Source organism: Bombyx mori, chromosome 8, assembly GCF_030269925.1.
Source record: "Bombyx mori chromosome 8, ASM3026992v2".
NCBI classification, from domain to species: domain Eukaryota; kingdom Metazoa; phylum Arthropoda; class Insecta; order Lepidoptera; family Bombycidae; genus Bombyx; species Bombyx mori.
The window spans coordinates 1,976,247-2,001,686 of NC_085114.1; the positions used below are offsets into that span (position 1 = coordinate 1,976,247).

Sequence of the window (25,440 nt, forward strand, 5' to 3'; positions counted from 1 at the left end):
GGAGAAGGCGTATAAGCCGTGACCTATAGGGTAAGACGGCTGGTTTACTCGTATAGAGCGATGCCGCTATTCCGACATCCGTTAGGAGGGGCCGCAGTCCGACATAACCCGGTCCGTTACCCTCCTCGACCGGGTATCAATTAATGGATTCCCCAGCGTTAAAAAAAAGGCTAGTAGATACGTATTTGTTGTGAGAACAAAAGCAAAAATGTAGAATAGTATTTACACGCCGTATATACATTCGTTCGTGAACGGGATCCACAAACGCACCACAGTTTCGTCACTAATAGTCTTACCAGACAACCTGCGAACTCTTCAACACTGGAAAGCCTTAAAAGGCTAAGCTGTACCATATATTCCATAACAAATTCATACCATACAACACGTTCAGAGCAACGAGATGCACTATTTCAGCAGATTTTATAGCGAATATTTAAACAATAATAAACGTTTTACTGTATTGTTCATATTGATATATTTATATGCAATATTTCATTCTTAATAATCCTTACGTTCTGACGTGCTGTTTGTATACTAATTGAACGTGCATTTTGTTTTCAATTCTTAATACTTTTATTTTTTTAGATATGTATTTTCAATCGCATCGTCACATTTTTAAGTATTCGTGATAATAAATATTACTTTAATACTTGAGTTCTTATTAAACAACATTCTTGAATTTATTTATTAGATATGTAAGATAGGCATGTACATATTTACATGGTTAAATTATTGTGTTGTAGTTTAAGATGAGCTGTGAAGTACTTGCAAGATATAAACCATATTCATAACTTGGGAGTTCATTATTTTTATTGGCATAGGCGGTTTGGCGAGGTGGTAGTTCAGGGCACACGGGATATTAAATGGTTATCGGGGTCCATAGACCTTACAATACGAATGCCTCCATTCACTTTATCACACGTGGTCTCAGTCTAGTGTGCTATGGCTGTACCATCTTGCAATCCGAAACGCATTACTGCTTCACGGCAGAAATAGGCAGAGTGGTGGTACCTGCCCGAGCGGACTCATAAGATGCCCTACCACAAACCAGTACGGGGCGTGAAAATTTTATCAACAATAAATTTACTAATATTTTTACGTAGGAAACATTAAAAAAAACCGTTAAAAACGTGTACAAAAAGAATTAGCTAGAAAGAAATAAATGCCTAAGGCTCCCTGCGCACTAGGCAGCCTGGCTGCGGCGACCGAAATATTTGAACAGCCAGTTATAGAAGCCAATTGACGTCCATTTATGATCTTTTCGTCGAGCGATTTGGACTTTTCTCGTTGGTTGCGCGCGGATGTAGTAATAGGATGCGTAATGAATTATTGGGATGGCGCCACCTTTGGAGTTTGTCAGTTACTAATTACCGCGAGCGTAATTTAATCCAAAGCGTGGTGTTAGCTCCCGATCGATAACGCTTCACCGCTAGCTGCCTAGATGGCGGCACATGTACCGTAGTGCATGTAATGCTTGTGCTTACGAAAAGCTACGTGAGCTTCGCCCCCCTCCCGCCGCCCGCGTGCTTCCATCGCCGACGCCCGCACGACAGTCACTGGCAAGATCTACAGGTGAGTGCAAGTTCTTTTAATTTATTGCCATTTGATTGCTGCTTCCGTGTAATCATTTGCCCGCCCGCTCGCTTATGTGTATTTAATTTATATCTTTAGTTTAATTACTAGCTTTTGTTTACCGCTATATAGTTTTACCGCTCCGCTAATTATAAGTGACAAACATTTATCACATACCGCTTAGGACGGCTATTTACACGCCTTTCTACAGCCCCGCTTTATATGCTCCCGCCGCAGGAGGGCTATTTACACGCCCCCTTGCCCCCCCACTCGTGAAAAGAGGCAAATCAAAGAAAAGAAACTGGATTCATCCTCTTTTTCTAGAACGGCACTGAAAAGGCTTATTCTATAACAATTTTAAAGATTTTCATACATACACAGACCGTTTTTTTTTTAATTCAAGAGACTGTACAAGCATGCTGTTTCATGTATAGTCGGATTTTTAATTAGACGAAGCCAGCTGACAGTAGCTAATGTCACTTTGTGAAATAATGTTGCTATATTTAAAGTAATAGTGATGCGTTCAGTTCTCGTTCAATCACATGAATGAACAATGAGTGTGAAGAGTTAATCATTAATTTCAAACTATAAAAGAATATTATTTATATTTTACAATAAAATTGTATTAAAGTGCTCCAATATATGTTACTAGTAGTATGTAAGTACAATCAGTTTTTTTATTTTCATTACATACCTATAATTGTTATATTTTATACATCTATAATTTCAACTATATGATGTATTGGAAATAGGACAGTCTTACAAGCTTCCTCGCAATGTTTTTCTTAATGTTTAAAACACTCAGTATTCAGTACAGGTAGATACTATAGGAACATAATATTTCGTCGAAAACTCGTTGGTATGTACAAAGCACGCCTAAAATTCGAACCCCGTACCCGATATCGGCAATTCGGCACACCAAATATTCACTAGACAATCGAGGCAATTTCATTAATTCAGGAGTTTTTTCAATCGTTCACTTTGTCACAACACTATTTTTATTTCATCAAAACCTGACAACACAGTAAACGTCAGTTGACTTCGTCTAATAAAAAATCCGACTATAACTAACATTTGGCAAAACGAATATGGATTTGCCTGCTACAGCAAGTGCGCGGAGACTGACATCAGCCACATTCGCCAACACTCGCTGTGGCTGCCGTGCAACAGGCGCGTTGTATTGGCTGCCGCAGCCAAGAGTTCCGGGATGATTATGTGCGCGGACTCCCATACAACGCCAAATATTCGTCTGACTGCCACAGCGTGGTTGGCTAGTGCGGGGCGAGTCTTACCGTTTGTAACCTAACGTTGTAAGCAAGTGAATGAACGGTAATATGTAATTGTATACTAATCAACCCACTGAGTCTTTCGTCCGGTCATCTCTGTAGGTCGCGTATCCGATCCGGTGGTAGATTCAACAAAGCACTGCTCTTGCTCGGGCTATTGATATCAATTCTCTCAGGTTGAGCCCGTGAGCTCACCTATCGATCCGCGTGAAGCAAGAATAGCCTATTACGCTACCAAACTAAATACACTCATGTCTCAAGGTCACGTCGTTTTAAACATAAATCGAGTAACAATTGAAGTCCAAATGGCTCGTGAAATTGGCCCGTGAATAGTGTTGAATAAAAAAAATTTGCTACAAACATATATAAAATACATATCACTATGCTACTCAAACCAGGAAACATATTGCGGACAAAATTTAAAAAAACAACTGAATACACATTGAAATTATTACTGGTAAGATTAAAACCAATAAAAAATTATATTTTGTATTGTAAATTAAGTTATTACACCGAAATTGTTATAAAATCATCGATACTGCAAAGATTTTCATTTTCACTACGGACATCAGTCGAATATCGCGTTTTTGGGTAGTAATAATTTTTATTATGGTATATACGAGTGCAATTTTCCACCTGGTCATGATGATACTCCTGTATCTGAGTAGTACTGGTTATTCACTCACTCCAATTGTGGAAGATCTCTTTTTGGAAAAGCTTGGAGGTGACGTGTTAAGGGAGTTTCCAAAACTAGATGAGAACGTGATCAAAATTAATGTACCAGCAGACGCTAAGCTGAACTTCAACGCTCTCGCCGCGAAATACGGGCACCCGTGCGAGGAACATTATGTCGAGTCAGAGGACGGTTATGTAACCAAGTTATTTCATTTACCGGGAGACAGGAAACGGCCGGTGCTCATGATGCACGGCCTCTTCGAATCTGCTGATACTTTTATCATCAGAGGCAACAGATCAATGGCGATATCCCTCGCGAACGCTGGCTACGACGTGTGGCTGGGAAACATGAGAGGAAACAAACATTCCCGGAGACACGTTACTCTGAATCCCGACAAAGATGCCGAATTTTGGAACTTCAGTTACCACGAAATGGCGTTGTACGATCTACCTGCGACTATCGACTACATCCTGGGTCACACCGGCCAGACACAGATCTATGGTATCGCCCATTCTCAGGGCAACAATATTTTCTTCGCAATGACAGCAATGTTGCCACAATATAACACAAAGATCAGGGTTTTGATTTCGTTAGGACCGGCAGTCCATATTGAGAATATTAAATCGCCGACGAAAATACTAGTTCAGCTGTCTCCTCTTATAAACTATCTGTTCGAAGGGATCGGCAATGAGGAAATTTTGCCGGAGGGGGAAATTCTTAGGAGCCAACTGCAAAAAGTCTGCCCCTTAGGATTGCCGGGATATGTTTTATGCGTTCAGTTGATTATATTTCAACTAGCCGGTTACAATACGGCAGAACTGGAGCAAGAATTCTTCCCGGTTGTACTCGGTCATAGCCCCAGTGGAACTTCAAGGAAAAACTTCAATCATTTAGTACAGTCGGGGAAATACAAGCGTTTTGCTTATTACGATGCCGGCGCTGAAGAAAATATCCGACTATATGGAAGAGAGGAACCTCCTTTGTACGATCTCAGCGTGGTCACCATGAAGGTGGCTATTTTTGCTGGAAACAACGACAAATTGGTCGTTCTCAAGGATACCGAGAGACTGCGAGACGAGCTGACAAATGTTGTCGAGTACAGGGTATTGGAACCGAGAAAATGGAATCACTTGGATTTCGTATGGGGGAGGAATGCCAACAAGTTTTTGTTTCCATATATTTTTGAATTGCTGCACAAATATTAGAAACCTTAAATCGTTATAATTTTTTTGTCAACAGTCATGGTTTTGTAATGCAATCGCGTATATTATAAATTGCTTGAATCGTCACGATATTAAATGAATGATTCCATTAATTATTTGTTGTGATAAAAATTTATGTTGAATAAAAAAATTTTTTGATTTGATTTATTTTCAAGATTCTATAATCAAGAGCTGGACAAGAGAATCATAGGATCGTGCACAATGGCGTGCAGTTGCAAAGGCCTATGTCCAGCTGTGGAATGCTATAGGCTAATAATGATGATGTTGCCGTATTTATAAAACTGGTGGTAGGACCTCTTGTGAGTCCGCACGGGTAGGTACCACCACCCTGTCTATTTCTGCCGTGAAGCAGTAATGAGTTTCGGTTTGAAGGGTGGGGCAGCCATTGTAACTTTACTGAGACCTTAGAGCTCATATCTCAAGGTGGGTGGCGGCATTTACGTTGTAGATGTCTATGGGCTCCGGTAACCACTTCACACCAGGTGGGCTGTGAGCTCGTCCACCAATGTATGCAATAAAAAAAAATACCTTTTATTGATCGCACATGTATAGTGCGTGCATACTGTAGGTATATCATAAAGAGAAGATCTTCCACCGAGCGGGTGATATTGCTCGGTAGACCGACGGTCCGAATGTTGTTGTTCGGAACTTGTATATATGCGAGCTCATCTTGAAAATTACGTAAGAGAGATTCAGGTATCTGTCAAATACCTTGCGTTGTATGATGGCTACCCGTCACACATACTTGAACTAAATCTGATTTGCATTGTTCCTATCTCTCACGACTTATTGTTTATTATTAAACGTTTCTCCAGATGTACATATTCCCATTAAACAAATACTTGCAATGGGATTTCGATTATAGTTTCACATCCTGATTTCGCGCACCATGTGATCCACGCATTATGTTAGGATATCTTTTAAATGGTCATGTTAGATTACAGCGTAATATATGGTCTAATACAGTTGGTTTGATGTATCACGATGGTGGGTCATGAAGCTTTTCAAGATACCCTCGAGTCCGACCTCAATATCAGTGCCCTATACAAGAGCCTTCGATTATTAGTGTATTTTTAATGCGCATATAAACCGCGTTTTGTTTTCACGATTCATTATCATCATTATCCTGCCCTTCTCCCAGTTACCTGGGGTTGGCGCAACATGTTTTCTCCTTCCATACTCTTCTATCATATACCATTCGCTCACTCCCCTCTTACCCATATCGTCTTTCACGCAATCCATCCATTTCTTCTTAGGTCTACCTCTTCCTCTGTATCCTTCCACATTCATAGTTAACATTTTCTTACCAACCTCATTTTCATTTCGTCTCATCACATGTCCATACCATCCCAAACGCGCACTTCTCAGCTTCTCTGTCACTGGTGCCACTTTCAGACTTCCTCTAACATATTCATTCCGTATTCTATCCATTCTCGTTACTCCACACATCCATCGCAACATTCGCATCTCTGCTGCATGCAATCGCCTTTTTTTTTGTTTTCACGATTGATTTTTCTTTTTTTATTGCTAAGATGGGTGGACGATCTCACGGCCGATCTGGTGTTGGGTGGGCACCGGAGCGGATTGACAACAATCGTGTCAATGACGCCACCCACTTTGAGACATGAGTACTAACTAAGTCTCCGTTTTTTTAGTACAACGGCTACCCCACCCTTCAAACCGAACTGCATTGGTGGTACCTACCCGTGCGGACTCACAAGACGCCTATATTACCACCAGTAATTAAGCAAAATGACATTTTTGCGGGTTTCCTTTTTTTACACGGTATTATTCATTCACCGTGGAAGTCATTCCAGAAAATTTATTAAGTACGTCTTTCATTAGAAATATTGATACCTGCTTGCGGGATTCGAACACCGGCACAGTCGCATCGCTAGATACGAATGCACCAGCCGTCTTATCTTTCAGACCACGACCACTATTCTTTTCGTTTCTACTCTGTGTGGGACCACACGACAATATGTGGCACAAGATGGCTCTGGTGCTCATTAAGAACAAAAACTCAAAGATTCGATAGGCAGCGGCTTGGCTCTGCCCCTCGCATTGCTGAAGTCCATAGGCGACGGTAACCACTCACCATCAGGTGAGCCGTATGCTCATCTACCTACACGGGCAATAAAAAAAAAGATTAGTTCTAAGGCGTCGACTTGTACCACGCTGACTTCGACTGAAATAAATTACAACCACTGACCGTGCAGAAAGACGTGTGAAATTATGAGTTTCAAGCCGAGAAACAAATATCCTGCTGAAGAAAATAACGTCCTGAGAGATTGTGAGCATATTTCACTGCTATACTTAATGCAGTGGCAATGGCGAGTTAATGTGAGTCATCTGTAGCAAAATAAAGATAAAAAAAATATTAAAGCCAACCAATGTTGTGCATCACTTTTGATGAATCCACAGAGATAAATCAATCCCATATGATAGTGATAGTGTAGCGCTCGTGATTTTCATGTACATACCATGCAATTTTAGTCCTTAAACTTGTATATGGTATAGCCTAATATACACAAAAAACAAAAAAAATTCAATGCACATCAATTTGGAATCAAGTACATAATTAAGGATTATCACGTAAAACCAAAGTCATGTAGCTAACAGGGTTTAATTAGTTATCGATATTCTAACGGTGCACCATTCGTAATATTGACTTCGGCGGACACACGTGTAGTGAGTGTAGAAAAATTAAAAATGATATTTATCAGTAAAACTATTCCATATATATACGCGCTACTATATTTAAATCGAGAAGGTAATCCGTTTCATTCAACGCTCCGGGATCGATTTTGGAACCAAAGCCAGGAAGCCAGTGCATCAGAAGTAAGCGACTTCGCGGAGACTTATTCTTTGATACCGTTCCGTGCCTCCACAGGATTTGTGGTCAAAATAAATGTACCAGTAGACGCTAAGCTGGACTTCAACGGTCTCGCCGCGAAATACGGGCACCCGTGCGAGGAACATTACGTCGAGTCAGAGGACGGTTATGTCACCAAGTTATTTCATTTACCGGGAGACAGGAAACGACCGGTGCTCATGATGCACGGCATCTTCGATTCTGCCGATACTTTTATCATCAGAGGCAAGAGATCAATGGCAATATCCCTTGCAAACGCTGGCTACGACGTGTGGCTGGGAAACATGAGAGGAAACAAACATTCCCGGAGACACGTTACTCTGGATCCCGACAAAGACCCTGAGTTTTGGAACTTCAGTTACCACGAAATGGCGTTGTACGATCTACCTGCGACTATCGACTACATCCTGGGTCACACCGGCCAGACACGGATCTATGGTATCGGTCACTCCCAGGGCAACAATATCTTCTTCGCAATGACGGCAATGTTACCACAATATAACAAAAAGATCAAGGTTTTTATTTCGTTAGCACCAGCAGTTTATATTGGCAACATTGAAATGCCCACGAAAATACTAGTCCTCCTATCTCCCCTTGTAAACTACCTGTTTGAGGGAGTTGGCAACGAGGAAATTTTGCCCGATGGGACAATTCTTCAGAGACTTTTGCAAAAAGTTTGTCCCTTAGGGTTGCCAGGATATGTTTTATGCATTGAGTTGATTCTATTTCAACTAGCCGGTTACAACACGGCAGAACTGGAGCGAGAATTCTTGCCGAATGCACTTGGTCATACCCCCAGTGGAAGTTCAAGGAAAAACCTCAATCATTTGGCGCAGTCGGGAAAATACAAGCGTTTTGCCTATTACGATGCCGGCGCTGAAGAAAATATCCGACTATATGGAAGAAAGGAAACTCCTTTGTACGATCTCAGCGCGGTCACCATGAAAGTGGCCATTTTTGCTGGCAACAACGACAAATTGGTCGTTCTGAAGGATACTGCGAGACTGCGAGACCAGTTGACAAATGTTGTCGAGTACAGGGTATTGAAACCGCGAAAATGGAATCACGTGGACTTCGTATGGGGGAGGAACGCTGACATTTATTTGTTTCCATATATCCATCAATTGTTGCGCAAATATTAAGGAAATACAACCGTTATGTTCTTTTAAGACTACAATTCTTACATCGTTCAATGCAGGAGAATTTATTGTACTGAGAACTTCAAAATAAATGTTTCATACGTTTTGAACTTGACGTGTTTTAAACGACAATTAAACTAATTTTATGGTTTACATATTTAATTGGCAACTGTGAAACATTCACACCGATAAATTGTGAATGTAACTAATCATATTTTAATGCTTTTGAAACATGATTAGGGCAAGAGCAACGTTGTAGCAATGCTTGTTTCGTTAGAGGGTAGGTAATAATAAATATCACCACAACATACGAACTATTTGCTGGGCACTTCAATAAGTGCCGATATGCAGCCAGAAATAATCCCAGACATTGGTCTCTTTTTTTTTATAGCTAATATGGGTGGACGAGCTCACAGCCCACCTGGTGTTAAGTGGTTGCTGGAGCCCATAGACATCTACGACGTAAATGCGCCACGCACCTTGAGATATAAGTTCGAACGTCTCAAGTATAGTTACAACGGCTGCCCCACCCTTCAAACCGAAACGCATTACTGCTTCACGGCAGAAATAGGCAGGGCGGTGGTACCCACCCGTGCGGACTCACAATACGTCCTACCAGCAATAATTACGCAAATTATAATTTTGCGGGTTTAATTTTTATTACACGATGTTATTCCTTCACCGTGGAAGTCAATTTTGCACATTTATTAAGTACGTATTTCATTAGAAAAATTGGTACCCGCCGGCGGGATTCGAACATCGGTGCATCGCTCAGCACGAATGCACCGGACGTCTTATCCGTTAGACCAACACGACTTAATAAAGTACCGTAATACAAACAAATCGAAAGTTCTCTCTCACGTCTCAAGGTGGACGTGATCGTTGACGTTGGGATGAGCTTCAGCCACAACTGGGAGGGACCTACTAACAACTACACCACATGGGCCGTGAGTTCATTCACCCGTCTACGCAATAAAAAAAGAGAACGGGAGATTCGAAGAGAAGAGAGAGAGAGAGAATCGACTTAAGTATCCTGGATCAGGATGGTAAACTTTAAGATGACATAAAAAAATATCAGTAATACTAAGATAATTAAAAATTCACTACAGACTCATAGCGCGATAATGAATTTACTGTCGACTCTTTTTCGATACTAGAATGTAGCCACAAAAAAAAACACTATCTAGAAGACTAATAGAATCACCAACGTCTGAAAAGTTGAAACCATTTTATATGTTATGTAACCATTCATATATTATTATGTACAGTCAGACGCAGAACTGCAGCACTTGAATCTAAGTCAATAAAATTAACCTAGATATTGGTGGATTTATTTACTAGCATACATTTAGTTGTGTTCTTTAACTACCTACCGTTTTTCATATAGTATATTATATAAAAATAGCCAACCTCAGAATACGAACAACTCTGTCAACAGTAAAATAATACCACTATATAGTTATTAATTAGTAATACCCTAATAATAATAGATGGCGTTCGTTATAGGTTGTATTTGGACGGTACATTATACAAGCATTTTTATAGCTGACTACAGATGTCCACAAAAACCAGACTGCGACAACACAATATTCAACGCGTAACGCGTTCAACAAACGAAGGCACGAAGGCACTTGGTGAATGGTCACCATTTCGATTACAGTGTGCTTAGTATGAGTTTTTTAACGTTCTCGATAGCGTAAAAGTTAACTTTTTTTTTTATTGCTTAGATGGGTGGTCGAGCTCACAGCCCACCTGGTGTTAAGCGGTTACTGGAGCCCATAGACATCCACAACGCAAATGCGCCACCCACCTTGAGATATAAGTTCTAAGGTCTCAGTATAGTTACAACGGCTGCCCCACCCTTCAAACCGAAACGCATTACTGCTTCACGGCAGAAATAGGCGGGGCGGTGGTACCCACCCGCGCGGACTCACAAGAGGTCCTACTAACGGTTTCATTTTTATTACACGATGTTATTCCTTCACCGTGGAAGTCAATCGTGAACATTTTTTAAATACATATTTCATTAGAAAAATGGGTACCCGCCTGAGATTCGAACACCGGTGCATCGCTCAACACGAATGCATCGGACGTCTTATCCGTTAGGCCACGACGACTTCAATTATAACTCAATTATAATTAATTTTAATTAATAAATTACTTATATGATGTTGTTGAGGCTTCCACCTTATTGTAGTGCATCAGGCATGTTCGCCGATGCGCACACGGATGACTACTTCGCGATAATGCGCAAAAAGGTGGCATCCATTATGCGTAGAGTGGGAGGAAGCACCAACAACGTCTTGAGGGTACTAGCTGAAAGACTGGATGGCCCGACCTTGGGTAGGTCCATCAAGTTGCATGTTCTACATGCTGCTTGATGGGGCTGCCAGGGACGGAGTTGATTGATTTATTTAAACACTAACATAGTTTGTAAGTTATTTGTAATACTAACACAATATGAGGCTGATGTCTTGAAATAAAAGTTTATTATTATTTATTTTTTACTAGTGGACCTGGCGAACTTTGTTCCGCCACACGGTTTGTTTCAAACACATCAACTGGTCAACTTCAAAATTCTACTATAATTAACCATAGAATATAACGTTTAGCTGTCAGTTGCGTTTTGTTATTCCATATCAGTTGCGTTTTGTTATACCACGTTTTATGTCGCGTCAAACGGGAACGTGATAAAAAGTATCCTATGTCATTCTCCTGGTTTTAAGCTACCTCCTCACCAATTTTCAGCCAAATCAGTTCAACCGTTCCTGAGCTATAAATAGTGTAACTAACACGACTTTCTTATATATATATATATATATAGATTATTAGAACTGGAGTGAGTCGGTAGACAGCGTCCTTTGGCTATTGCGTTGAGAGACGTCGGTTCGATGTCCGCATCGAGACATTTTTGCGATGAATAGGTTTGTTTGGTGTTTGCAGTCGAACTGTTAACGAATCTACTGGTTATAGCGATGGGAATTGTTTATAAAAAAAATAAGTAATGATTTTAATATTTTTTTTTAGAAAACATATGACTTATGAAATTAATTTAAATATATTTTAAATGATAAGGGATCAGCTGGCTAGCTAGTCCGTTTTTTAAAAACATTTTTCGGTAAAGGTAATAAAAAAGTTCAATGCCCTTTGTGACACAAAGAGTTACTAGAAGATGCTAGCTTTGCTCTGTATTTTTTTCCTGATAAATTGTTTTTTTTTAGAAATTTTATTTAAATACATATTGATATTATATTATATTATTTGTTATTTTCTATCAATAAAAAAAAAAGTTTATATTTAAGTTGATTACCGATAAAGTTGATTACTATTGAAAACACGAATAAAACAACATTTTTCTGAAAACAAAATCGTAGCTAGATCGATTTATCGCCCCCGAAATCACCTGTATACTAAATTTTATGAAAATCGTTGGAGCCATTTTCGAGATTCAGATCATTTATATATACAAGAATTGCTCGTTTAAAGATATAAGATAAGATAAGATATAACAGCGTTCGTACCTCTGTAGTTGCGTCTCGTGCAGCGGCGAGGGGGGCCGCGCGCCCCGCAGCGCCTCCCACACGTCCACCTGCGGGGTTAGGTATATATGCAGCTGTCCTGGGGCTACACAACTGATACTTGGAGGTCCCGTCTTAAATTCGGCGACAGTATCCACTTTTTTTTTATTGCTTAGATGGGTGAACGAGCTCACAGCCCACCTAGTGTTAAGTGGTTACTGGAGCCCATAGACATATACAACGTAAATGCGCCACCCGCCTTGAGATATAAGTTTTAAGATCTCAGTATAGTTACAAGGGCTGCCCCGCCCTTTAAGCCGAAACGCATTAGTGCTATCACGGCAGAAATAGGTAGGGCGGTGGTAGCTACCCGCGCGGAGTCACAAGAGGTCGCGGTGAGGTGGAGGAGCTGGGTCACCTGGTCGTCGTGCGTGCCGGCGTCCATGAGGCTCTGCTGTATGGCGTAGTGCATGAGGCGCTCGTCGTGGTCCATCTCCCCGCGCGGCTCGGGCGCGGCGGCGTCCCGGTAGCCGCGGCCCAGCTCGAAGCACGCGTCGTCCAGCACGCACGCCGCGCGCCGCCCCTCCGCGATGCACTGCACGTGCGCCGCGCCGCTCTCCGTGCCGAAGATGTTGCCGAACGTGATGCGCGCGTTCAGCACGTGGAACAGCGGGATCTCTGCGGGGGAGGGGCGTTGGGGGCGGGGGTCAACCCATTACAGAGCCGCAACTTTAGACAGCGACTCGGCTCTGCTGTCCCTGGCATTGCTGAGGTCCATGGGCGACGGTAACCACTCACCATCAGGTGGGTCAATTAATAAATAAAAAAAGCAGGTTTATAGGAACCAGTGGTCCCACGGTAGTCGAAATTCGACTATAATTATTTGAAATTATAGGTAAAACTTCTATAATTACAAATTTCGCCAAGACTACATTTTAGACAAATATTAATAAAGACAAACAATATTTAATCTATTCTCAATTTGACCACAGACAGCAATAAGAAAAGTTTGACCATAAACAAATAGTATGCATGCGTGTGTTGTCTCACGTACATGGTAGTGTGTGTAATGTTTTTATTATTATTGATTTCATATATTTTATATGCATTATTTAAATATATATTAACATTCTGCACTCCTTCTTTATATTCTCTATAAGTGTGGGAAATTTCATACTCCTCGGTTCGCGCAATTTTCGTAAAAAGGGTTACAAAATTTTTGCTTCACGTATTAATTTATAGCAACGGTTCCCAAACTTATTTTGTCTACTGCCCACTTTGAGAATAAATTATCTTTTAACGCCCCCATTTTTTCGCCTACATAAGAACCACTATAGCGAGAGCTCAGTCGGTGTCTAAGAGTCCTCCTAGATGAAATTACAAATCGCCTCCCCGGCCTCTACAGAACGCCCCCATTTTTTTCTGGGTCTGTTACCGCCCCCCTTGGGTCCTCCAGCACCCACAAGGGGGCGTTATCGCCCACTTTGGGGAAGGCGGATTTATAGGAATGTGACGCTCACCTATTTTAACTGGGAACCCAGCCGGGAGCTGCATCTGTATGAAGTCCTTCAGCTTCGCGAAGTGAGGCGAGGATATAGCGGCCATCAAATCCAATATCGGCATTATTTGCTCTTGCAGCTGAGAAAATATCATCATTAGCTTTTAATACTGGTGGGTCGTATTGAAGCGGCCGCGGGCACGGAGGACGGCCGTGGTGTTAGAATTGTATAATTCCTAAACGCATCTTTATGTTAATACCAACTGACAGCTGTCACTCGTCTAATATATGTCAACGTCATTCGTGTGCTCGCCCCTTTTTCTTCTTGCGTCGTCAATGAGTACGGACACAAATAAGTGTATCTCCGTTAGAATAAAAACTGTCCATGAAAATCTGCGTCTTTATTATAAGAAACCCAGACGATCACTCCAACACATGGTACAATACCAGCGCTTCGACCACATGTCTCAAGGTGGACAGCGACCTTCCAACCAAATCACTCCTGTACATGAATAGACATTAATTGCCTCTGCCTATCAATAATCGCGACTATGAGAACTTGTAAACATTTCTTTAAGTAAGTGAAGTTCGCGACACTACCCTCAAACTAAGAAAAATAAACAGTTTTCACCTCCAATGGATAGTCTTCGCACAACCAAAGAGTGGCTTTGAACTTTTGCACTTTCTCGGTCATCTCCTTCGGCCTCCCGATGTCCCTCTCCATCGCCTCCCCAGAGAAGTACTCCTCCCAGGATACCACATTCAACTCTTCACGGGACCTACTGCGCGGAGGCTCTTCCTGCCAATTAATACACTCATGAAATACTTCGAAACGAAGATTGCTTAAGGTAAGAAGCACTCAACTCTTCTAGTACCCATAACACTGGAGAATATCAGATAGCAGAAAAATCGACGCAATATAACTTCTGCCTGCTGTCATACATTCCGGCTCGACTCGAACTGAGGGCATTCACGTTGTATTATACGGAAGCTCCAACTCCGGCAACCATCAGAAAGCGGGTGAGCCTATTCGCCTACTTTTTACTGGTGGTAGGACCTCTTGTGAGTCCGCGCGGGTAGGGCCACCATCCTGCCTATTTCTGCCGTGAAGCAGTAATGCGTTTCAGTTTGAAGGGTAGGGCAGCCGTTGTAACTATACCGAGACCTGAGAACTCATATCTCAAGGTGGGTTGCGGCTTTTACGTTATAGATGTCTATGGGCTCCGGTAACCGGTTTACACCAGGTGGGTTGTGAGCCCGTCCCACACATCTAAGCAATAAATAAATGATAAACTCACTGAGAGATCCTGAAGGCTGGACGCCGTACTTATTACTAATGCTAAACTATCATTTGTTTTAGTTTCAAGGCTAAGGCAGCCGTTACTTTATCGTGTGGTACTCATAACGCCCCCAACAATTTCGATGGATCCGCTGCAGACGTACCGTTTCAGGAGTGAGGAGCGGGGTAGAGGGCGCGCTGGTGTCGGAGTCCGCGAGCGCCAGCAGCCCCGCCAGCGGAGCCCGGGGGCTGGAGCGCCGCGCCTTGTCCAGATGCTCGGTGCGAGTCTTGGAGACGAGCTCCACGTTATTGGCGCTGAACACCTTGCACTCGTACCCGTTGACTGGCTCGGTCTTGTCTTGCCGCCAGCCCCAGATGCCGCTTTTGTTCCTGTGTATCATTTATCAACTTAAGGTTTTTTTTTTATATTTTACACGGAAATGTCAACGAACTTGCGATCCACCCTTTTTGTTTCGGGCCGGGGGCCGAACCCCCCACGGGATCCCCGCGCCTAGGGGACGCACCTGGTATGTGGGACTTGACGACCTGCAAGGTGTTGGAAGCAGACCGCGGGCCCAAGCAATTTTAGGGTTCTACCGCACTATCTTGCGATCCGCCCTGTGCCAAGTCATTAACAAAGACCATACACAACATCCAACTTGAAGCATGAAGTCGAAGCCTCAATTGTATTGGATAATAATATCTTCATCATCTCTTCAAACCGCAATGCTTGACTGGTTCACGGCAGAAACACTCATAGCCCCAGTATTTACTCGTGTGAAACCACAACAGGATCTACCGCCGGTAAATTCCGGTTGTAAATGGTTGTACGCTGATAGATTACTCTGAGATAGCGATAACTATTTTCTGTCTTCTTTTTCGTCTTATTTTCAATAAGTCATAATGATTTACACATTTTCTGATAAACCCCTTAATCACATCTTGAGACACTCACAGCAAGAGATGTCCTTTTTAAGGCTTACGCGGGGGGCGTTTTTCATTCGTTAACACGAATACCAGTTGTTCGAAACCAATCCGTTAGTTTTCGAATTCTTACCACGGCAACACGGGTCGCGATTTGACGGTGCCGTCGCGATTTGACATCTGTCACTTTGTCTTGCTTCTCGAACGGGACGGTACCTGTATATTGACGGTCTACGCTAAAGTTGTGTATCATCGCTAATCCTTATCCATTCCTGCCCTATACCCTTCTCCCTATGTGATACGGCGTGAGAAGACGAAGGCATCGGTTCCGGTGAGTGATTGCATGATATTTTGTTAAAATAGTACATACGGCGCCGCGAATCGCGGCACATGTTCGACGCGCACCTCGTGCTGGTTTCCGTAGCCCTAGGCTGCCACGAGGTCGCTGGGTTCGAATCGAACAATTTCTGGTAGCAGAGCGTGGTTAGATTTCTGAAATCTATAGTAATTACCACGAATGTAAAAATTTTTACGTCTAACCTCAGTTAATTTTGTTACTAGTCAGCAGAAGTAGTGTATAGGCATAGGGTTCGGTTCTGTTTAAACTATCATTCTGCTGACCTAGGTCAGGTCGTTTAGTGTGTTTCTATCCACCTGGTTAAGAAAATTAGTGAGTAGTAATAGTTAGTAATAGTAAGACTGATTTATTAGCTTCCACTGCGCATAGCTGACTAATTGTACGTGAGTTGGACAGCTGTGCTGGCTGAGTTTATGACCTAGCACACAGCTGCTACAGTGGTCAGCTATTTTCATACTATTACTACAGATTTATGTTAATTCTGTCCATCATAGCAGTAGATTACCACATCTATTTAAGCATAGTTGTGTGTAACAATTTGAATGTTATTACAGTTTGGGTTTATAATTTATTATTAATTTGTGTATGATTGTAGCTCACTTCCTACTTATATTTTAGTATAATTGAGCTGCAACACATTTGTAATTGAATATAACTGGAGTACTTGTTGAACTTGTAGTAGTAGATTGCTGGTTGGGCCCTGTTTGGAGACTAGCTTAGTTATAGTCCAGAGGCCAACGGTGTATGAGTGTCATTTCAAAACTTATACCAGCAATTTGCTATTATATATATTTTTTGTTATTTGTTTTAATTTGTTCTAAATTTAAATTACTTGTTTGAATTTGTGGTAGTGGATTGCTGACTGTGGGCCCTGCTTGGTGACTGGCTTTGGTATAGTCCTGAGGCCATCAGTGTTTGAAAATTAATTCACAAATTTTTATCAGCAATTTGCTATCATATAATTAATTTTTCATTTTAATTTTGTTATTTGACTTACCCGTTGAACGGTGTGAATACTTTGTGATAGTAAATTGTTGATTGGGTCCTGCTTGGTGACTAGCTTCTAGTTATAGTCTAGAGGCCAGGTGTGCTTGAGTTTAGTTTGCAACTCAAAACCTGGTATCAGCAATTTTCTATCTTATAACTTTTAATTTTAAGTTTGTTCTTATTTGTTGGGGTGTCCTTGGTACAGTGGTGAGGTCTAGTTACCTAAATACTTAGGAGTAGGAATATTTTGGTGGGCTCACTCGTACACTCCTTTAAATAATTCCTTTGATTTTTTTTTTTTGAATTTTTATTTTGAATTTTTTTTGATTTTTTTTTTTTTTTGATTTTTTTTTGAATTTTTTTTTTGAGTTTTTTTTTGTTCTGGTTGTAAACTGCAAGTAACATGTCGGTGTCCTACATTCGCGGGAAGGTGACTAGTGAGCTCCGATGGTTCGCATCAGCTCATGCTTTGGTTGACAGAACGGATAGGGATGCGGCATTGCTCGATAGGGCGTCTCAGGTGCACGAACGGTTGGAGGTAGTGTACGATCGGTTGTCTGACCTCGTTGCTTTGGGGTCCGAAGTGGAGAAGGAGGTGATCCATGCCATCGGTCTTGACGTGGACCAGTGTCAGGAGTACGCTGATGCCATTCTGCAACGGGTGGCCGATATTAAGAAGCAGTCGTCTTCCAGTGGTAATGGAGGTTCGGGAACTTCGTCAGGCGTCATATCACGCCTCCCCTCCATCGACCTGCCGATCTTCCACGGTGATCTGAACGAGTGGGTCGGCTTTATAAATTTGTTTGACAGCCTGGTCCATGGTCGGTCGGACTTGACTGCCTCTTATAAGATGGCTCAGCTTCGGGGTGCTCTGCGAGGTGAACCTGGTGAATTGGTGGCACACTTGCCTATCACCAACGACAATTATGCGGTCGCACGCCAGATCCTGTTCGACCGATATCAAAATCAACGACGGTTGGTAGACGCTCAGCTGGCCAGGCTGTTTGCGATACCCAAACTTTCTCGGGCGTCCGATATCAGAACCGAGGTACTGAATCCAGTTACGGTGGCCACTAAGGCCTTGGGCAATTTGGGTCTACCAGTAGACCAATGGTCATATCTGCTCTTTTATATTGTTGCAGGTAGGCTGCCGGTTGAGGTGCTCACTCGATTCGAGCAGCAGGACAACGCAGGTAGGGACGAACTGCCTACCCTGGCCAGTCTGCTGGCGTTTTTAGAAGCCGAAAGTCGCAGACACGAGATTATGCCACCGCCCTCCTCCTCTGGGTCGCGTGTGCCGGCTTCCGGCCACGCCGTTTCGGTTGCTCAGAGGGGAGGGGGAGGGGATAAGAGGGGGCCGTCTCAACGACTGACTGCGCTCATGGCAGCGGTGGGAGGCCCACGGTGTGCCTTCTGTCATGAGAGCGGGCACGACGTAGCCGCCTGTCCGAGGTTCCGGTCGACGCGCATCAGGGGTAGACGCAACATCGTTGCCCAGCGGCGATGGTGCTTTTTTTGTTTTGGGCCGCACACGGCGAGTGTCTGTCCACAGCCACAATTGTGCCCTCATTGCGACGGTCGGCACCATGCCCTCCTGTGTCTGGAGTCTGCCGCCACTCCGAGGTCATCCGGACGCAGTCATCCAGCCTCGCCGACCGGTGAGCGCACCGGTCGTAGCCCTCGCCAATTCGGCGGCGTGGACCCTCGGGAAGAGGCTTCGCAGGGAGGCGCCGGGTTGGGTACTGCGGGCGGGTGCCAGCGGATGCCCACTAGCTACGCCGGGGTGGCCACGTTGTCCCCCCGTGCGGGGCCGTGTTCGCCTGCTGGATCGAGTAGCCCTGCTCACTCGTCTCCCCTTCCCTCAGAAGTACGGTTTTCCCCTCCGCTGAGGGAGCGGCCGACGCTGGAGCGACTCCCTCCAGTGTTTGGCCCGTTTGGCCATCGTACACGGAGGTATATGAGGCGGGACGGGAAACGAGGGCCTTATGTGGGAGCGTGGGATCCGCTGGCACGCTACGACCTTCCGTCGCGCGCCGACCGGGATAGCGGGGACCCGGGCCCCCGCTAGGAAATTGCCGCTCACTGCAGTGTTGCCCCAGCCCCAGAAGCTGTTTTACTTCCTACCGCTTCTGTTCGGGTGTTGGATTCGGATGGCAACACTGTGTTTGCTCGAGCTCTGTTGGATTCCGGCGCACAGGGCAGTATTATGTCGAGCAACCTTGCAGTACGGTTGGGCAATCCTATTTACAAGTCTTCTTATTCTATTCGTGGAGTGGGCAATGTTAGAATTTCGGACGTGATCGGTCACACTTCATTTATTTTCTCATCGAATCCTAACCCTCGCTTACAGTTTAGAGTCTCAGCTTTGGTGATGCCTGAGGTGATAGGTCGTCACCCTCCGGTGAAGGTAAACAGTTACATACGGTCATTGACTTCAGACTTACGGCTAGCGGACCCCAAGTTTGACACACCGGGGCCAGTAGACGTACTACTTGGGGCGGATGTACTAGGGAAGCTGCTCCTGACTGGGAAGCGCGTTCTTCATGCGGAGGGTTTGGTTGCAATGGACACAAAATTAGGGCATGTATTGTTAGGTCCTGCGTTCCGGCCGGTCGCTGCGAGGAAATCGGACAATTTTCTGGTCGGGTCTACGCTTTCGGAAGTAGTCCAACGGTTTTGGGAACTAGAAGAACCTCCTACAGCTTATCGAGTTAACCCGGATGAGGAGGAATGTGAGCTGTTTTACCAGAATAATACGGGTCGTCTCTATTCGGGCCGGTTCTTGTTAAGACTTCCTTTTCGGGCGAATCGCCCACTGCTAGGCAGTTCGAGGAAGGCAGCAGAGACTAGACTTTTGTCAATGGAGAGACGCATGAGGCGCGACGCGGTGTTCCGGCAGAAATATATAGAGTTTATGCGGGAGTATGAATCCTTAGGTCACATGTCGGTTTCCAAGGTAGATTGGAGTGCTACAGAGCACTGTTTCCTGCCTCATCATGCGGTTTTGAAAACTCCTAACGGGAAAATTAGGGTCGTGTTTGACGGTTCGGTCACGACCTCCTCCGGCGTCTCGTTAAATCAGTGTCTCCATTCGGGTCCAAAGCTGAACCGGGACATTTCAGACATACTGACGAGCTTCCGCCGGCACCAGATCGTTTTCGTGGCAGACATCCGTATGATGTTCAGGCAAACGGTGATTCATCCGGAGGATAGGCGGTATCAACTCATTCTCTGGCGTGAAAGCTCAGATGAGCCCATAAAAATTTATGAACTGAACACGAACACTTACGGGTTGCGGTCGAGTCCATATTTGGCGGTTCGTTCTTTGCGGGAGCTGGCAGTGAGGGAACGGTTGCACTACCCTCGTGCTGCGGACATTTTGGAACGGGACCTATATGTCGATGACGTATGTACGGGCGCCGACAGTGTCGAAGAGGCCTTATCACGCAAGGATGAACTGATCCGCCTTTTGAGCAGGGGCGGGTACGAGTTGAGAAAATGGCTGTCTAACTGTCCTGAGTTGTTGACTGGTTTGCCAACGGAGTTTCAACAGGATCCCCATCTTTTCGAGAATGTCGATAACCCTAACATGCTGTCGGTCCTAGGGATTCAATATCGTCCGATTCAAGACGAATTTACCTATCGGGTGGAGTTGGAAAATCCAAAGGTATGGTCTAAGCGAACGGTGCTTTCCACAATTGCTCGAACCTTCGATCCAAACGGTTGGATCGCTCCTGTCACTTTTCTCTTAAAGTGCTTCATGCAGCGACTGTGGTCTGCTAACCTGTCATGGGACGAGGGGATTGCTGGTGACCTATTGAAGGATTGGTTGAACTTTTTCTCGTCTCTCCCTGATATTAACCACGTGTCAATACCTCGGAAGCTGGTTCCTGCGGGCAAATACAAGGCGTCTCTCCACGGGTTTTCGGATGCCTCGGAACGCGGATTCGCAGCTGCGGTATACTTGCGAACGGTTTCTTCAACTGGAAGGGTTGATATACGGTTGGTGTTAGCTAAGAGTAAGGTCGCTCCGCTTCGGACACGCATGACGATTCCGAAGCTCGAGTTGTCTGGTGCCGCTCTGTTGACTAGGTTGTTAAACCATACAGCTACTAGTTTACGGTCGGTTATTGATTTAGAAAACACTGTCTATGCTTGGACAGACAGCCAGATAGTGTTGTGCTGGTTGAAGGCTTCGGTTCATACACTTGAAGTTTTCGTGGCCAACCGTGTCTCCCAGATTCAAGGTTCTGAGGTCCCTCTAACATGGAGACACGTGCCTGGTGAGCTCAATCCGGCGGACTGCGCTTCTCGGGGATGCTTAGCATCGGAAATAGTTGATCATCAGTTATGGTGGGGTCCCCAGTGGCTCACCAAGAAAGCTTCTCAGTGGCCTCCCTCTCGCATAGAAGTTCCTCCAGGTCTCGTGGCTGCACCGGCGCAGTTCGAGGATCGAGGAGTGATTCAGGGGTTGGATTTGGATCTGCTCATCAACCGTTATAGCTCCTTGGACAAGCTGGTTAAGGTTACCGCCTGGATTTTGAGGTTTATTCGGAATTGTCGTTTGTCGGTGTCTCAACGCAATATGACACCTGTTGTGTGTCCCATCGAGCGGAAGAAGGCGCTGCTGAAATTAATTGAAGTTGTGCAAGCCACCAGCTTTCATTCAGAATTGAAGGCGCTAAGGACTAAGCGCCCTAAGCTTCGTGGAGCTATCGCTCGTCTTAGCCCCTTTGTAGACGGCCAGGGGCTGATTCGAGTGGGAGGTAGATTAAGTAACTCCAATTTACCTTATTCGGCGCGCCATCCTCTTTTACTTCCCAAGAAGAGCCAGTTAGTTGACCTGTTGGTGATGGATCGCCACATCGCAAATTCGCATTCCGGTTGCAATGCGCTGTTGGCATCCCTCCAGAGGGAATTTTGGATTCTGTCAGGGCGTCGTACGGTTCGGAGCGTCCTTTTCCGATGTTTACCCTGTTATCGGCTTAAGGCGTCTACGATGCAGCCTCAGATGGGAGATCTGCCTCCAGACAGAGTGAAGAAGATGAGGCCGTTTTCTGGAGTTGGTACGGACTTCGCTGGGCCTTTCATGATCAAGGCTTCACGTTTGCGGAATGTTAGGTTAATTAAGGCTTATCTGTGCGTTTTTGTCTGCCTTTCAACCAAAGCTGTACATCTTGAAGTTGTTGCCGACCTTACAACTGAAGCCTTTATTGCGAGCTTGGATAGATTTGTGTCCCGTCGAGGCTTACCCGAATTGATACGCTCCGATAACGGAACGAATTTTGTAGGTGCGGACCGTTACTTGCGGGATGTAGTAAATTTCTTGAACAATAACCAGGTGGATATTGAAACGGCCCTCTCTCGTCGCGGTATTCGGTGGACCTTCAGTCCTCCAGGATGCCCCCACTGGGGTGGAATTTTCGAGGCAGTAGTAAAATCGGCTAAGACTCACTTGATGCGCGTGATAGGGCAAACCTCGCTCACCTTTGAGGAGTTAACTACGGTATTTTGTAAAATTGAAGCGGTACTTAATTCGCGGCCGTTGTGCCCGCTCAGTTCAGACCCGAATGACTTGGAGTCGTTAACTCCAGGCCATTTCTTGATAGGACAGCCACTCAATGCGTTGCCGGAGTATCCCCTCTCGGATATCAAGCCTGGACGGTTGAGGCGATACCAGATGTTGCAGCAGATGTCCCAAGATTTTTGGAAACGTTGGTCCCTTGAGTATTTACATCTGCTCCAGCAGCGCTTTAAGTGGACGGATAGAACCAGTCCCCCTCACGTCGGTGACCTTGTGTTGGTTAAGGATGCTAACCTGCCGCCACTGCGTTGGCGTAGGGGGCGCATTGTTAATCTGTTTCCCGGTAAGGATGGGACCCCTCGGTCTGCAGAGGTTCTGGTCGGGGACTCGGTTCTCAAACGAGCGGTCACAACGTTGTCCCGGCTGCCAGTTGATTAGGGACAGGTAGGGGACCTGTCCGGGCGGGTGACTGTTCGAAACCAATCCGTTAGTTTTCGAATTCTTACCACGGCAACACGGGTCGCGATTTGACGGTGCCGTCGCGATTTGACATCTGTCACTTTGTCTTGCTTCTCGAACGGGACGGTACCTGTATATTGACGGTCTACGCTAAAGTTGTGTATCATCGCTAATCCTTATCCATTCCTGCCCTATACCCTTCTCCCTATGTGATACGGCGTGAGAAGACGAAGGCATCGGTTCCGGTGAGTGATTGCATGATATTTTGTTAAAATAGTACATACGGCGCCGCGAATCGCGGCACATGTTCGACGCGCACCTCGTGCTGGTTTCCGTAGCCCTAGGCTGCCACGAGGTCGCTGGGTTCGAATCGAACACCAGTATTACCAGTATTTCAAGAGAAAAGAAAGTTTATTTTCAATATGTACAGATGTAAGTCGTAATACGGTATTGGGTGTCCCGTTGTGTTGTCCACTGCATTGACATTGACAGCAACATAAACATAAGATGGTGATAAAAATTATTTGATAATTTACCGCAGAGATTTGTTTCTGTGGTCAAATGTCATAATAATTTACATGTCATAGTGTAAAGTTAATTAGAATAAATCCAGACGTCAGAGACAAAAGGTCGGATCTAATTTCAAACTCTTATATGACGAATTCGTGATTAGTTTCTTTTTGTGATGGAGAAAACGGTCTAAAAATCAATAGTAATTTGAAATGTTGCCGAATGTTGCAGTCTCGTATATCGGATCTTTCGCGGTCTGACGTCAAGGAGGCGAGGATACCTCTCGAAGCTGATCTTGTCCGTGTCGAGGTAGTTGATGGAGATGGGCGCTGCGAGGCGCTGCTGCAGCGCGCGGGCCGACGGCGCCGGGCACTCCGCCCCGGGCGCCGCCGGCTCCACGCGCTCGCACCACGCCGTGCCAGCCTCGTGGTCCAACTCCACCAGGCTGGCCGACCGACCTGCCGAGCGCCTTTATTGCTTACATAGGTGGACGAGCTCACGGCTCAGGTGTTAAGTGGTTACCGGAGCTGATAGATATCTACAACGTAAATGCTGCCACCCACCTTGAGATATGAGGCCTCAGTATAGTTACAACGGCAACGGCAACCGAAACGCATTACTGCTTCACGGCAGAAATAGGCGGGGTGGTGGTACCTACCCGCGCGGACGCACAACACGTCCTACCACCAGTAATTACGCAAATTATAATTTTGCGGGTTTGATTTTTGTGGAAGTCAATTATGCACATTTGTGCAGTACGTATTTCATTAGAAAAAAGGGTACTCGCCTGCGGGATTCGAACACCGGTGCATTGCTATATAATACTCAGTACCGGATATGAGTCTTTGTTCATACTTTAACAATCCCACAACAATTTATGAAATTATCGAAAAAAATTCTAACCAAAACCTTAGAGCTAGCTAAATAATTGTACCTACATGTTTTCAGAACAATTCGGACCCTCTTTTTTTAACTTTATACTTGAATCCTTTCTAAGTGCTTAGGCCAAAGCAAAGCGTATGGATGAAAGGAGTCAATGCAAAAATAACTTAGCAATGTGTATTTTAACATATAAAAAATAAAAAGAGTTTCACCAACCATACCTTGACCTCTGAATATGTAAGTTCGATCTCCCCTCTGCCAGTGATTGTTCTCGAAGCCTATGAGAGTCGTGTCCACGCGAACATTGGCACCGCGTTTGTACACTTTATATGTGTCGAACGGACACATTCTTGATACTAAAGGCACTGGAAATAAGATTTTATTCAAGTTACACACACACTACATAGTCATATTCATCAAATTTTGTTTTTGTTTTTTTCCTTCCTATCCTAGTAACCTCGAGGGGTAATTCTAGATTCACTCAAACTAGTAGGTGAGCTGACGGGACTCAAACCTGACGTTGTTGCTAACACGAACCCTAGCAAGAGCAGTGCTTCGCAGAATCTACTACCGGATCCGAAACGCGACTCACTGAGAAGATCCGGCGAGAAACTCAGTGGGCTGTGTCTGTGTGTTAATTTACTTGCCGAGCCCTTCGTCGCAAGCGACGGGTTCGACGAGAACGATAACCAGTGTTTGAGTACCTAAAAACACCATAAGCCTTAAAAAA

General features: G+C 44.5%; 2 protein-coding genes across 2 annotated transcripts in view; one reads left to right on the forward strand and one right to left on the reverse strand.

Annotated features, from left to right (window-relative positions):
• Positions 1–25,440, reverse strand: part of LOC101735737 (ankyrin repeat domain-containing protein 13D) — a 56,457-nt gene that overhangs the window by 23,325 nt on the left and 7,692 nt on the right. The window contains exons 4-10 of the mRNA XM_038012372.2: positions 24,932–25,075; positions 24,109–24,286; positions 15,231–15,456; positions 14,419–14,586; positions 13,810–13,927; positions 12,708–12,967; positions 12,293–12,360 (exon numbers count right to left, since the gene is read on the reverse strand). Coding sequence (XP_037868300.1) covers positions 12,293–12,360; positions 12,708–12,967; positions 13,810–13,927; positions 14,419–14,586; positions 15,231–15,456; positions 24,109–24,286; positions 24,932–25,075 — 1,162 coding nt within the window. The remainder of the gene's footprint in view (positions 1–12,292; positions 12,361–12,707; positions 12,968–13,809; positions 13,928–14,418; positions 14,587–15,230; positions 15,457–24,108; positions 24,287–24,931; positions 25,076–25,440) is intronic.
• On the forward strand, positions 3,400–4,905 carry LOC134199230 (lipase 1-like). The gene has a single exon (XM_062669650.1). The coding sequence runs from the start codon at positions 3,468–3,470 to the stop codon at positions 4,737–4,739; it is 1,272 nt and encodes a 423-aa protein (XP_062525634.1). The 5' UTR covers positions 3,400–3,467; the 3' UTR covers positions 4,740–4,905.

What these genes read in the sequence shown, in the direction of transcription:
- LOC134199230 (XM_062669650.1), top strand. Translation starts at nt 3,468, where the DNA reads ATGGTATATACGAGTGCAATTTTCCACCTGGTCATGATGATACTCCTG.